This window comes from Mesoplodon densirostris, chromosome 16 (assembly GCF_025265405.1).
Source record: "Mesoplodon densirostris isolate mMesDen1 chromosome 16, mMesDen1 primary haplotype, whole genome shotgun sequence".
Lineage (NCBI taxonomy): Eukaryota > Metazoa > Chordata > Mammalia > Artiodactyla > Ziphiidae > Mesoplodon > Mesoplodon densirostris.
The window spans coordinates 22,089,963-22,103,982 of record NC_082676.1 but is presented as its reverse complement, the minus strand read 5'-3'; the positions used below and the strand labels follow the sequence as shown (position 1 = coordinate 22,103,982).

Genomic DNA, 14,020 nt, shown 5'->3' with positions numbered 1-14,020 from the left:
GATTCTAATTACATCTCAGGACAGTATTTATTTGGAGAGACGAGAGTCAGAACATATGGTGGGGAGTGGTGCTGGGCCGCACTGAGTGGGGATTTGTTTTCTCTTACCTGCCAGCGTTGGTGGGCATGGCAGTGGGTGGGGCTCCTGCTGGGTCCCAGGAACCGCCTGCTCTGGCATTTGGTGGGCGAGCTGGACCCTGCTGGAGGGATGGGAGGCACATGTGTCTCCCACCGCCTCCTGGGGCTCTTGAGAGGATGGAGGATGTATCACCCATTCGGGGCACCTACGAGGTGCCGGGAGATGTGTAGCCACAAGAGAGCTGGTCCCTGTTCTCATGCAGCTTGCACAGGCAGTGCAGTGAACCGATGCAAGACCGTGACCATTCCCCAGGCAGGTGGGAGGTGGGGGGTTGAGGGGAACCTACCCAGGTCGTCAGGGGAGGCCTCTCTGAGGGGGCCAAGTTTCAGCTGAGCTTTGAGTGGCTTGCTGGACAAAGAGGGACCAGGGGAAGAACATTCCAGGCATTGGGAACAGCGAGGGCAAAAGTGAGGTGAGAAAGTGAGGCATGTTCACAGGACAGAATGGAGACCAGGGGGAGGTGGGCCGGCTTGCCCCCCAACCTGGTGCAGAGGGGACCCGAGGAAGGGTTCCGAGGGGGCCGGGGGGTAGGTCTGATTTGGTTTTGCAAAGACCGTGCTGAACCCTGCGCCCTGGGGTGGGGAATAACCCAGGATGGGGGCAACTGGAGAAATCGGGGAAGAACTGATGAAAACGGCAGCTTCCTCCCTGGCCTCCTTGCTCACACCTTCCAACCAAGCCCTCCTCGGATCCATCGCTCCCTTCTCGAGAATCTGGTGCCCGCGGGCTCCGGGATCAAGGCCCAGCTGTGTGGGGCCTTCGGGGCCCCGGGCCTACGCCTTCATCCCCAGGTCTGGCCAGCTGCCGCCGCCCAGGCCTCTGCGCAGCCTCGCGGAGCTCGTCCAGGCGCCCCACCTGCAGCCAGGCCACCCCCGCCCGCAGGCCCGGCCGCTCCCTCTCTCTCCGCTCCAGCCCCCGCACCATACCCGGGCCCGCCAACCCGCTGTCTCCTGAGCCCCGGCCTCCCCTCCCCCGGTTTCTCCGCACAGCCCTGTTCACAGAGACGCCCCACGACGTGACGGCGCGGACGGGCGAGGACGTGGAGATGGCCTGCTCCTTCCGCGGCAGCGGCTCCCCCTCCTACTCGCTGGAGATCCAGTGGTGGTACGTGCGGAGCCACAGGGACTGGACGGACAAGCAGGGATGGGCCTCGAACCAGGTACCGCCCCCAGGGAGACTTCCGAGTGGGGCTGGGAGAGCCCTGGCCCATCCACCCCCGGGGAGGAGTGTGTCTCTGCCCCTCATCTCCTCGGAGGGGCGTGGGCCCCACCTATGTTCGCCCTCTGGAGCCCCCAGCTGTCTCCTTCCCTTTCCCCACCCACCCCCCACCCCCCCCCCCCGGAACGGAGGCCTGTTTGTGGGGAGGGGCAGGGGGCGGAGCCAGGCTGAGCACTTGGGCCCAGTCAGAAGCGCCTTCCAAGGAGTAGAGTCCCTCCCTTCGTGTACAGGTGGGGAAGCAGGCCAGAGGGACAGACGCTGTCACACACACGTGGACATGCATGCCTTTCCACGTACGTGCAGGCACACGAGGGAGCCCAGTCACGGCACACACATTCACCTCTGCACTCGTACACGCTCCCACGCACACACTGTGCCAGCCTGCGGCGGGGAGGCGGGGAGGGGATGGCGGGGTGCAGACGCTCTTGGTGTCCCCGCCCGCGTGCCGGGTAAGCACCATCCCCTGCCACCAACCCCGCTGCCAACCCCTGCAACACTGCCTGAGGGTTTTCTCTGGACAACAGAGCCTGCTGGCCAGCAAGGCAGGCTGGAGGAGCGCCCCGTCAATGACTGACGGGAGGTGGAGGGTAAATACCCCAGCTCCCTTGCTCCGCAGTTGGGATAACTGAAGAGCATCCTACTCCCTTTCCCCCAGGTGCCCATGGGAGTAAGTTCCAGTTGCCCAGGGTGGTAACTGGCTTGATGACATACCCATTATCGACTTCCTTCCCTCTTTTGTCTCACTCACTCATTCCTCTCCTGATGTTTCCTGGGATCACCTACCAGATAAACCACTTGCACCTGAATCTTTGTCTCAGGGTCTGCTTCTGGGGGAACAAACTAAGACACTCTCATTCTTACGCTTGTGTATATGTAAATATTATGCAAACACATATGTATCTGCCCACCTGTTCACTTACATGACACACCTTCATATGCACACACGGGCATGCCCACACATTCTTGCATGTTTCATGAAATGGCCTCTAACATATTCACAGATATATATTAAACTCATCTAGCTCCTGGAGGTGTCAACCCCCCAGCACACAGGCTCAGAGGACTCCAGTGGTCAGAGAAAGCCCTTAGGCAAAGAGTTGCAGGCTTTGTAGTTGGATGCCTCTGGGGTCAGCTTGCAGGGGGATAGTATGTGGGCAGGGCTCCGACAGCGTCTGCTGCAAACACTCCTGAAAAGACAACACATTCACAGATAGAGAGATGCAAGTGTACAGACACTCCTACAGACACACCAAGCCCGAATCACATTTTTGCCTGTTCACACGTACCCTCCCTACATATCAGAATGTGTAGCACATGCACATGCACAGTCAGTTTTACAGGCATCTCCTTTATCTTCCTTTGCTCTGACTCACCTCCATCCCCTGAGTGGATATAGAGCTGAAGGACCCCAACCTCTAGACCCATAGTCCCCAGAGCATCACTTGCGTCAGGAGAATCTTAGCCATTGCTTGTATCCCCACCCTGTGATCCTAACACATTGTGTCTGTTTTCTCCACCCTCCCGCTCCCAACAGCTAAAAGCATCTCAGCAGGAAGACGCAGGGAAGGACGCGACCAAAATAAGTGTGAGTTTTGGTAATGACTTCTCACAAGGGCTCTAATGGAGGACACAGCTGTAATTAAAAAAAAAAAAAAATCCAGTTCAGCAGGGAGCTTGGGCAAGAAGATGGAGGAGAAGGAAAAAAGAAGGGGGAAAAATTGGCCTGGCTCTGTTTTTTAAAAGCCAGAGATTTTTCAAGTTCATTGAATGACAGACACAAACAAATGACAGGGGGAGAGAAGACGCATTCTCTCCTGTCGGGGCCAAGGCTGTGTGCATCCCTGATGCTTCATGTCTGTCTCAGCAGCAATTTTTGTTTGGGGAACCAACAGGGTATAATGAGACTGAGCCGGCTTCTTTTGACCTATCACGAATGACTGCTGTGGCATCTCATGGTCACTTGGGTCATCTGGCTCCGGACGTGAGGCGGGACAGGGGAACTACAGCTGAAGGATTTCAAGACTGGCCGGGCCATCTAATGCATTGACACATTTTATCGTTGCTCCATCTCTATGGGGAAGGGCAAGCTTTCACCCATTTTACAGGTGAGGCAACTGAGGCTTAGAGGGGTCAAAGCCTTGCTGGAGGTCGTGACTTGGCTGAGCTGCCTCCAGCTTTTCGTCTCCAGGCTATGCTGGAGCCCAGTGAGGTGGGGCACCCAGGGGACTCAGGGATTGACAGTTTTTTAGAGGAGGGTACCCAAAGCAGGGCCTGGAAGAGGCAGGCAGGATCGAGAAAGAGACTGTGTAGAGGGGACCAGCCTGGAGACACACGTGGCCATGGGGCCAGGTTGGGTTTGTGCACAGGGCATGTGGTCAGCCTGGCAGGAGGTTAGAAGTCCACTGGACACATACTCAGAAGATTTAGGTGCCCGCCGGGGTATGAATGTGCATGTGTGGGAGTGACCTCCAAAATCACTCTTTTCTGTTGCTCCTTCTGAAGTCCTTCAAGGACCTTCGGGGGAGCTCGGGACCCCAAGGCCAGTTAGATGCAGAGGAGCTCCCTGAGCGGAAGTCACAGTGTAAAGAGTGGGCGTTGGGAGGCATGAGGTGCTGTGCCAGGCACTGGAGGTGGCAGGATGGAGGCAGGAGGGCCAGGAGGGAGCCTCCCACAGAAGCTCAAGCAGGAGGTAGGCAGATGACAGACAAGGGCCTTCAAAGCATCATTTGTGCAGTCTGCCCCGGGGCCTTTCTGAGTTGCGATCTGGAAATTTGAGCCATTTCCAGCTCAGGGCAGCTGCTGGTCCACCCTCTCTAAATCCCTAGCCCCTCACCCTAACCCTCACTCTCTGCCAAGGGCACACCCATACGTAATACCCCATTTCTTGCCCAAACACCCATCAGTTAAGCCCAGGAAGGTAGAAATCTGTGTGTGTATTAATATACCCGTTCATGGCAACTCTCTCGCTGATGATTTTGTTTGGGGTTTAAGGAGTGTCTCAGGCAAAGGAGAGAATAATCTAATTGACTTAGAGGATTAGAATTCAAGGCTGTTGGGCTCCACGTGAGGGGAATGCGAAGGTGCTAACTAGTTAAATAAAATAAATGTGCTCAGCATGATTGTGCAATCCCCCCCACCCCATCCTAGCCCCGGCGATTCTTGCACCAGCTGGGGCTCTGGGGCTCTGGTTAGGAAACTCACAGACAAGCACAGACCCAGTTCCTTGTGCAGACAGCGTCTTGCGCGTGACCGTTCTTAAATACACAGACGTGCAGTTAGTGGACACCTGTAAGCAGAGGCACACCCCGGTTTCCTGCAGCTTAGGAGAAGGCTCAGACTTTTCTCTGTGAGCTTCGAGGTTCTGTGCAACTTGCTCTGCTCACCCTCTGGGCTATCTCATCTTGCTTGACCCAGCTCACACTGCCCCTTTCCACCCGCTGCCTTCCAGCCTCCCATTCCTTCCACCTCTGGGCCTTTGCACAGGCCAGTCCCTCTGCCTAGAAAACTGTTCCTCTCCCTTCCTGCAGAGCTCAGCTCAGCAAGCCTCCCTGGACCCTGGAACTCAGCCGGCACCCATTCCTTCTCCCTGCTGGCTGCATTTCTGTCTGCACTTATCCATGCCTGTGAGCATTTGTTTCAGGCCCGTCTTCCCCGGAGATAGTGGGGCTGGGACTGTGCTTGCCTGATTGACTGTTACATTTCCAGAGCCTGGCACAGTGCCTGGCAGGTAGTTAGTGCTCAATAAATATTTATCAAGTGACTGTCACACATACCCACACACCCCCAGGCCAATGGCAGTGTAAAGCCAGACACAGATTTTGATAAACGGACATGCCAACACGATGTGCATCATGCCTGTGCATGGATGTGTACAGGGGATGTGCAGCCATGAAGGGGCTTGTGTGAAACTATGGGACCTGGGGACCGCAGGCCCTATATCTGTAGGAGCTAGATGAGCCAGGCAGGAATTCCGGCCCCATAGTCCCATGTCACCTAAAAATTCCGAGTTCCATGGAATAATCTCCCAACTTTTAACTGTTGGGACTTAATTTGATTTTTGAAAAACTGTGAAAGACAAACGGCTCAGTCTCCCCGCTGGTAGCGTCAGCACCTGGGGGGCCTCAGGTTCGGAGGAGGAAATACAGTGAGTTTCTGGGAGTTTGGTGTGGGCAGGGCTCCATGATGGGATATATATATACAATGGAATGTTAGCCATAAAAAGAAACGAAATTGAGTTATTTGTAGTGAGGTGGATGGACCTAGAGTCTGTCCTACAGAGTGAAGTAAGTCAGAAAGAGAAAAACAAATACAGTATGCTAACACATATATATGGAATCTAAAAAAAAAAGAAAAGTTCTGAAGAACCTAGGGGTAGGACAGGAATAAAGACATAGACATAGAGAATGGACTTGAGGACACAGGGAGGGGGAAGGGTCAGCTGGGACAAAGTGAGAGAGTGGCATGGACATATATACACTACCAAACGTAAAATAGATAGCTAGTGGGAAGCAGCCGCATAGCACAGGGAGATCAGCTCGGTGCTTTGTGACCACCTAGAGGGGTGGGATAGGGAGGGTGGGAGGGAGACGCAAGAGGGAGGAGGTATGGGGATATAGGTATATGTGTAGCTGATTCACTTTGTTATAAAGCAGAAACTAATACACCATTGTAAAGCAATTATACGCCAATAAAGATGTTAAAAAAAAAAAAAAAAGAAAAAGAAAAACTGTGAAAGACAAACGGCTCAGTCTCCCCGCTGGTAGCGTCAGCACCTGGGGGGGCCTCAGGTTCGGAGGAGGAAATACAGTGAGTTTCTGGGAGTTTGGTGTGGGCAGGGCTCCATGATGGGCTCTGTAACCCATTGGGGCCGCCATGGTGGCCCTGGGAAGGTTGAAATATGGCAGTGCTGAGTGTGGGGGTGGGACAGTGAGGACACAGTGGAGCCAGCCCTGAATGTCACAGGACCTGAGTCCTGGTCCAGCTCTGCCAGTTCCCTGGGCCTCTCTTTCCCCCCTTCACTGCTGTCTAATGAATATATGAAAACACTTTGGCAACTGTAAAGTCCTCTGGATTTGGCCGTGTGAATGACAGTGGGTACTAGAGTGGAAACTTAATATGAGTATTCAAATCACGTGACGCCTATCCTAGCATGTGTGGAGCAGGGAAAGGAGGCCCAGCTTCTCTACAGGAAATGGGAGGAAATGAAAAGAGCTCAGAGAGATCATTTATATGGGAGGACAGGCATCTGCGATGATGATGATGATAATCATAATAACAGTAATAATAAAGCAGCTAACATTTATTGAGTGCCCGCCATATGTCAGGAACCATGATGAGTACTTCACATGAATTATCTCATTTAACTTGGGGCCTGGGAAAAGACCCCCTGGCCTTAAAAATATCTCCCTTGGGAGCTTGTATATGCTGAGGATTCTACCATCAGGCCCTTATTCCTGTGGCTCAGGTAAATTTTGCTATGTCCATTTCAAGTTCTGGAAACTTTTCTTTTGACCTAACTGAAGTTCTGTCTTTTGGAATTTAGGTTAATTTCCCCTTAACCAGTTTTGCAAGTTGAGATGGCCCCTCACTTCCTAATTGTAAAATAAGGTGAAATTCTCCACACACCTTCTTTCCCAGGGGGCTTACCTGCCTTCATTACTGTTAGTTCCTCCTTTGGTCTAACCAAAGTCGTTTGTGCTGTAGATTTAGTTCATGTAACCTGTTTCAGTCCAAAATAGCCATGGGCAGCCTGGGTCCCCATATACATATGGCCTTGTGCTCCAGCCCACTTATCCTAAGCCCCGCCTCCTCTCCAGCTAAGCCCTAAAAGCCAGGTACATCCAAAGTGGCCTCAGGAAGCATACGGCAGCCCCCTGTCCCCAAATCTCCATAAATGGTTAAAAGGCAGCTTCATTGGTCAGATCAACCAAGTGGCCCTATAGATCAAGCCCCTGTTTACCCCGCTTGGCTGCCCCACAGGTATGATACACATATGGATACCACCTCTTTTCTGGTGCGGGGGATGGGGGCTGGGACCACTGGAGCAGCACATGAGGTCTGCATCCTTCACTAAGGATTAACAGGCCAAGCGGCAGGTCATGGTGTATTATGACTTTACTTTCTGCAGTAGACGTTTCTATATTTTCTTGAAATTCCTGCCGTGATCCACAGTACACAAAGGGTATGGAACTCTGAAGTCTGAAAGGGAGGCAAGATTCATGTGGAGTCAAAAATCACTCCATCCCTCTTGGAGATCCCTTGAGACATCCATAGAGCAGCCAGCCTCTGGCTGGGACTGAAAAGATTACTCTGTGAAGGGCATGGTCACACACTCCCAGTCCCTGCTCTCACGGTACTCCCAGTCAGTGTGGGGGATGGATGTTAATCCAATAATCCCTCATGATAAAAAGTAAAATTAAAACTGTGACCATCAAAATGAGAAGGAGCGCAGCCAGTAACAGAGGAGCTGACCTAGTCTGGTGGGTCTGGAGGGCTTCCTGGAGGAGGTGGAGTGAGGTGAAGTGAGCACTGAAGTGTAGAGAGGTTGACTAGGAGTAGGGGGAACTTCTCTGGGTGTGTGTTTTGGAGGAACTGCAGGAGGCTGTTGTGGCTGAGGGGAAGGTGGGGATGAGACCCCAAAGGTCCCCCCAGCAGCCACTGCTGGGAGCCATCAAAGGAAGCGTTCTAAGTTGGGGGCGTTTTGGGAAGATCTGTCTGGCTGTCACGGGAGGATGGATTGGAAGGAGCCAGAGTGGCTTTGGGGAGACCCTGGAGGAGGCTGCGATGTCCTGGCCACTGCCTGGGGATCTGGATTCTGGAGAGAAGGGGAGGGGGCCCAGTGATGTTTAGAGGGAAGGTCAGTGGGATTCAGAGATGGGTTGTGCCAGAGTGTGAAAGGAGCAGTGGGGATGATGACTTGGGAAGGTCTAGCTGGAATGGGTGCAGCCTTCTGGGGCCCAGATTTGGGGAGACTCTGGGTTGGGTTCTGGACATGCCAAGGGGCTGGCGGCTGGGTGTTGCTGATGGAGGCACGGGAGTGGCGGAGCTCAGGGCAAGCCCTGGCCTGGGGCAGGGACCCTCTGACCCCTCTTCCCCACCCAGCACCTTCCCAGGGCCACCACGTCACTCTTAGGCTGAGGCCACGTGGAGGAAAGGTCTGGCACCATGGACGCAAATTAGCATCACCCATTCTTCCTGGCTCGGCTTGGGAGAAAGATCCCAGCCTGCCCACCCGATGGTCTGTGGGCTCCTGCCGTGTCCAGAAGGGCCGGGGCCGTGGGCAAGCAGGGAGGAGGCTGAGCTTGGTCCTGGTGCGGACTGGCCTTGCCTTTTTCAGCATAATTAGGTACTTAATTGCACTGCTAAGGCCTGTCGATGCCTGTGCCGAGGTGATTATGATTTACAGCCAGGCTGCCGCCTGGGGGTCTCTTCCCCTCATAGCCTCTCCGGCTGTGTTGGAGGCCTGAGCCGCAGGATTTTTCTGCTCAGTCTGTGAATGTTGAAATCCAACAGGCTGCTCCACCACCCACAAGAAGCCTGGGTAGGATGATGGGCCCCCTCCCACAGGAGATGCTTCTGAGGAGGGACTGGGCTCCCCCAAGACATGGAGGGCTGGGGGCCTATGGAATGACGGGGGAGGGGGTAGAAAGACCTGTGGTTTACTGGTTCCGGGAGGCTCCCCAGAGATATGGTTAAGGCCTGGTCTCTGTCACCAGCTGGGTGGCCTTGGGCAAATCACTTCACCTCTCCGAGCCTTCGTTTTCTGACCCATACAGTGGGTATCCCACCAGTGCCTACATCACGGGGTTAGTATGAGGTTTAAATAACGTGTAGACTATTTAGCGCATCATTTCACAGGGATCAAGTGCTCCATAAACACTAGCTACCAGCAATACCGCTACTGTTGTTACTGCTTTTATTAGTTGCCTTCTCCGGATGGTGCTTAAAGGCGCAGACCCCTGGGGCTGGGAGGGAGCAGCCTCTGATGTGTGTCCTCTCCCTTCGTCCTGTTGGAAACCAGCTCCCTGGGGTGCTTGGTTGCAGGTGTGAGGTCTGGGTTTTCCGTTAGACCTGGAGCCCGCGCGGATGTTGCTGGGGTCTGGCTGATTCACAGCTGTATCCCCAGTGCCCAGCTCGGAGTGGGCACTCGCTAATCGTCAGCTGGATGGATGGATCTAGCCCAAGAAAACCGAGGCCAGGGTGCTGGTGACTTGTCAGGATCAGAATCAGCCTCCCAGCACCGTCTGCTGTGCTCCCTGTCTCCCTCCTCCTCCCTGAGCGGGGAGGCCACACAGAGGGGCGACAGGGCAGGAGGGAGCTGGTGCCCAGGCCTTGGCCTCTGGGCCAGGGCTGGGCAGAGGGGTGGGCTGGGCTCGGTGCTCCCTCCCTAGCGCTGCTCCCAGCCTTCACATTATTACTCCATTAGCGCCTTGTAGGGTTGACAAATGAAGGATAATTAATATCCGTGAGGGAAACAGATGTTGAGGTAATTCGCTCCCCGCTGCGCATTTGCAGCAGCATCTCCTCACTCTCCTGAGAGCTTGACAGGGCCGCAGGACCTCTCCGTGCCCTTGGCCAGAGGTGATGGAATCAGCAGGGCTGATGGCCTCCAGCTGGGCCCAGCCCCGGTACCCGGAGAGGAGGGCTCCCCCGCCCAGGGGGGCAGCTGGAAGAGTCTCCCGTGCTTGCTGTGGTGGGAAGGTGGGAAGTTCTGCCTCTGTCCCACCTCCTGCTCCCTGCTGTGCCGTAAGCCCATGCTTTCCTGCTTCATGGGGGGATGATGACCAGCCAGGAAGGCTCAGAATACGGGAGGACGGGCCTGGCTCCTTGTGGCTGCCCACTGCTCTCTTCCCTTCCGGAGCCTGGGAAACCCCCCTTGGCCCTGCCAGCTCTGCGTGACCCTCTGTGGGCCTCTGTCATGCCTTTGGAGGGTTAGAGTGCATGGACTCAGGCCTGGGGTCAGTTCCCCGCTCTGCCGTTCACTGACTCAGTGCCCATGGGAAAGTCGCTTCTTTCAGAGCCGTAGCTTCACCATCTGTAAAGTGGGTAGGATCATATATATGTGACCTAAAATCAAAAAGCGTGATATCTGGGTACCACTTCATTTGAAGAAAGAAGGAGCTAGAGTGAGGCCATTCATTTAACAAATGTTTTTTTGTTTTGTTTTGTTTTTTTGCGGTACGCAGGCCTCTCACTGTTGTGGCCTCTCCCGTTGCGGAGCACAGGCTCCGGACGCGCAGGCTCAGCGGCCATGGCTCACGGGCCCAGCCACTCCACGGCATGTGGGATCTTCCCAGACCGGGGCACGAACCCATGTCCCCTGCATCGGCAGGCGGACTCTCGACCACTGCGCCACCAGGGAAGCCCTAACAACTGTTTTTATCGTTATTATTTGCAGGGTACCAGGCTCTGCGATGGTCACTAAGATGAACAAAATAGGTATCATCCCTGCCCTCGTGGAGTTTATAGTTTAGCCAGAGAGAGAAACAGAAGTCAAGTCAACAAAATGGTTCTCAAATTGTGATGACTGTTAGGAAAGAAATAGACAGGGAGGTGTAATCGAAGGCTTTTTGGAGGAGGTGATGTTTGAGAATGAATGGGAGTCAAGGAGACAGCGCCCAGGCAGAGAGACCAGAAGGCTGTGAGGCCAGAAGGAGCTTGGCATCTGGGAGGAAGGGGCCAGGGAAGCCAGAGCAGATTAGTGGGGTGATTAGAAGTCGTGTGTGAGTGCCCGGCTGCACGGTGAATGCACTCCCTCAGAGACCGTCCTCTTCCTCATCCTGGCCTCCTCACTGCAAGGGTGATCGGCAGGGGTGTCCTCCTCCAGAATTTGGGGTGTGGCAAGAATAGGCAGGCTGGTTGTCTGTCCCCATTGCCCCCCCGCCCCCCGCCAAGGGGAGAGGGACCAGATGGGCTCAGAACTGGGGCCACAGGTCTAAATTCCACTCAGCTCCATCCTGGCCTTGGCGAGCCTGCAGTGCCAACTGGTGGTGAGATCACTGGGCAGGGGGCCCGTGGCTGGCGGTTGGGGACTTTTCTCCCCTGTTCTGTGTAGGTGGGGCAGGGGCTACAGGAGGTGGGGCAAGGCTCCTTTTGGTTGTAAGAAATAAGGGGACAAGGAAGGATGGAAGCCCCCTCCCATTACCACCCCCCAACTCTATAGGCCCAACTGCTCTCTTTTTTTCCAGCTTTTTATTTTGAATTGCAGACTCAGAGAAAGTTGCAAAAAGAGATCACAGAGTCCCCTGTCTCCTTCACCCAACTTCCCCAATGATTTATCTTATATGACTGTCCTTTTCTTTCTTAATTAAAACTGCTTTTTCTTTCTTAATTGAAAAAAACTCACAGTTGCTTTATGTTTATGGCAGATTTATTCGTAAGAGCTGTAATCTGAAAACTACCCAAATGTCCATCAACAGGTGACTAGATAAACAGATTGTGGTATATCCATATGATGAAATACTACACTGCAATAAAAAAGAACAAACTGAGCCGTGCAACATGAAGGAATCTCACTGATATTGTGTTGTGTGAAAGAAGCCACACACGGAGGAGTTCAAGAACAGGGAAAACTAATCTATGGTGATAGAAATCAGACTAGTGGGTAACCCCTCGGGAGTGAGTATTGACAAGGAGGGGCCACAAGGGTGCGCTCCAGAGGGTTGTTAGTGTCCCATGCCTTGCTATGGATGGTGGTCACACTGGTGTACATGTGAGTAAAATTTCATTAAGCTGTGTGTGCCTTACTCTATATATTTTAATTTTAAGTAAAAATTTAAAAACCATATCAAATAAATAAACAAGCAAAAAGCCAAAGTACAAAGACAGATGTCACAATCTTGCTCCCCACCCCCCCCAACTGAACAGTTGTTAGCAACCTGATATATTTGTGATCAGCATTTATTTATTTGTTTGTTTGTTTGAGAAACAAAGCTAAGGATTCACTTTGCAGTCTACCCCAGGTCCCCGGCCCTTCCCTGGGCTCCACTCCAGAGGTAACCATGGCTGTGAGGCCACTGTGTTCCCTCCCATCTGTTTTCAAACTTGCACACACACAAGTCACCAAAACCAGTGTAGAGTATTTTCCCGTGTTTCTTTCCAGAAATGGCATCACAGTGTATGTAGGAGTTTTGCAGTGAGATCTTTTCACTTCCTGCATGTCCCTGAGCTCTAACACGCCTAGTTCTAGCTCATTCTTTTTCACTGCTGTGCAATAGTCCACTGAATGAACTAACTACTGCCTATTTATCTGATCTGTTGATGCCCATTGAAGTTGCTTCTACTCTTTTGCTGTTAACTCCGCGTGCCCTCGTGGGAGTGTCTCTGGGGCCCCACCCACGGAGTGGGCTCCCTTGGCCAGGTCACCGTCTCTCTGTCGCCCCCAGGTGGTCAAGGTGGTGGGCAGCAACATCTCCCACAAGCTGCGCCTGTCGCGGGTGAAGCCCACGGACGAAGGCACCTACGAGTGCCGTGTCATCGACTTCAGCGACGGCAAGGCCCGGCACCACAAGGTCAAGGCCTACCTGCGGGTGCAGCCGGGAGAGAACTCCGTCCTGCACCTGCCCGAGGCCCCGCCCGCAGCGCCCGCCCCGCCGCCCCCCAAGCCCGGCAAGGAGCTGCGGAAGCGCTCAGTGGATGAGGAGGCCTGCAGCCTCTAGACTGATGCCCAGCCCGCCGCCGGCCCGCCCTGCGCCCCTACGGCTGTACCGAGTGCATGAGGAGCCGCTGGACCGCTGGGGACGGGACTGCCCGGGTCCAGCTGCCTCCCCATCCCGAGACCGCCCGTGGCCCCCACGTCGGCCCTCCTCCCACCACCCCTTGGCTCAGCATGTAAGGCCCGCTCAACCCTTCCCCTTCAGACCCTCTCCCTGACCTGGCTCAGAGACGGTGGCCCGGGCACCGAGGGGACAACTGCCCCGGAACGCTGGGGTGGGGCACCAGGCCGGGGCCGGGCTGCCCCCTTGTGTCACCAGCTTCAGTAGAGTCCAGTGTTTTGCTTTGCTTGCTTGTACCCCATCCCGTCCCAAGCCAGGGCCTCCCAGCCTCACTCCGCCTCCTTCCAACCATCCCCTGCTTGGACCTGGAGGTGTGGACAGTGACCCCTCCCCAAATTCGGACTTGAATCTTCTGAGCAAAACTGGGGCCTCTCCTCTGGCAAAGAACTGGGAGCAGAGCCCCCAGGAGAGCTGTGGCCAGTTGGCAGGGTGGCTCACAGGGGCCCTGGGAGGAGAGGGAGCCCCCACTGCCTCCAGGTGGGTCCTTCATGTTCAGCCTCCTTACACTAAATCCAGGTGGGTCCTTCATGTTCAGCCTCCTTACACTAAGAAACAGCTCCCTGCCCGCCCCGGGGCAGGAATCGGCCCCTTCACATGGCAAGTCGGAAGGAGGGCCTTTCCTTTTTGACCCCACGGCCCCATGCAGAGTTCTGCACCAGCAAGACCCCTTCGAGGGGCTTCGAGCCTCTCCAGGAGCCCCCCTCTGCCAGCTCCTGATGTCCCAGCCGCCTCCCAGGACCCATGCCGAATCCACCCAAGGGCCTGGGGCTGTTGGGAGCTGAGGGCCCCCCAGTACCAATCCCCTCACAATTCCTGATCAGGGGGCACCCACCCCCTGGTGATTTGTAAATATTTCTATTGGGCCCAACACCCCTTCAGAACTGGCTCAA

The 14,020-nt window shown here is 54.7% G+C and overlaps 1 protein-coding gene across 1 annotated transcript in view; it reads left to right on the top strand.

The window, feature by feature from the left end:
* VSTM2L (V-set and transmembrane domain containing 2 like) overlaps positions 1 to 13,013 on the top strand; it is a 36,042-nt gene extending 23,029 nt beyond the window's left edge. The window contains exons 2-4 of the mRNA XM_060079314.1: positions 1,128 to 1,297; positions 2,891 to 2,941; positions 12,741 to 13,013. Of these exons, the coding sequence (XP_059935297.1) occupies positions 1,128 to 1,297; positions 2,891 to 2,941; positions 12,741 to 13,013 (494 nt within the window). The remainder of the gene's footprint in view (positions 1 to 1,127; positions 1,298 to 2,890; positions 2,942 to 12,740) is intronic.
* The last annotated feature ends 1,007 nt before the right edge of the window (positions 13,014 to 14,020 follow it).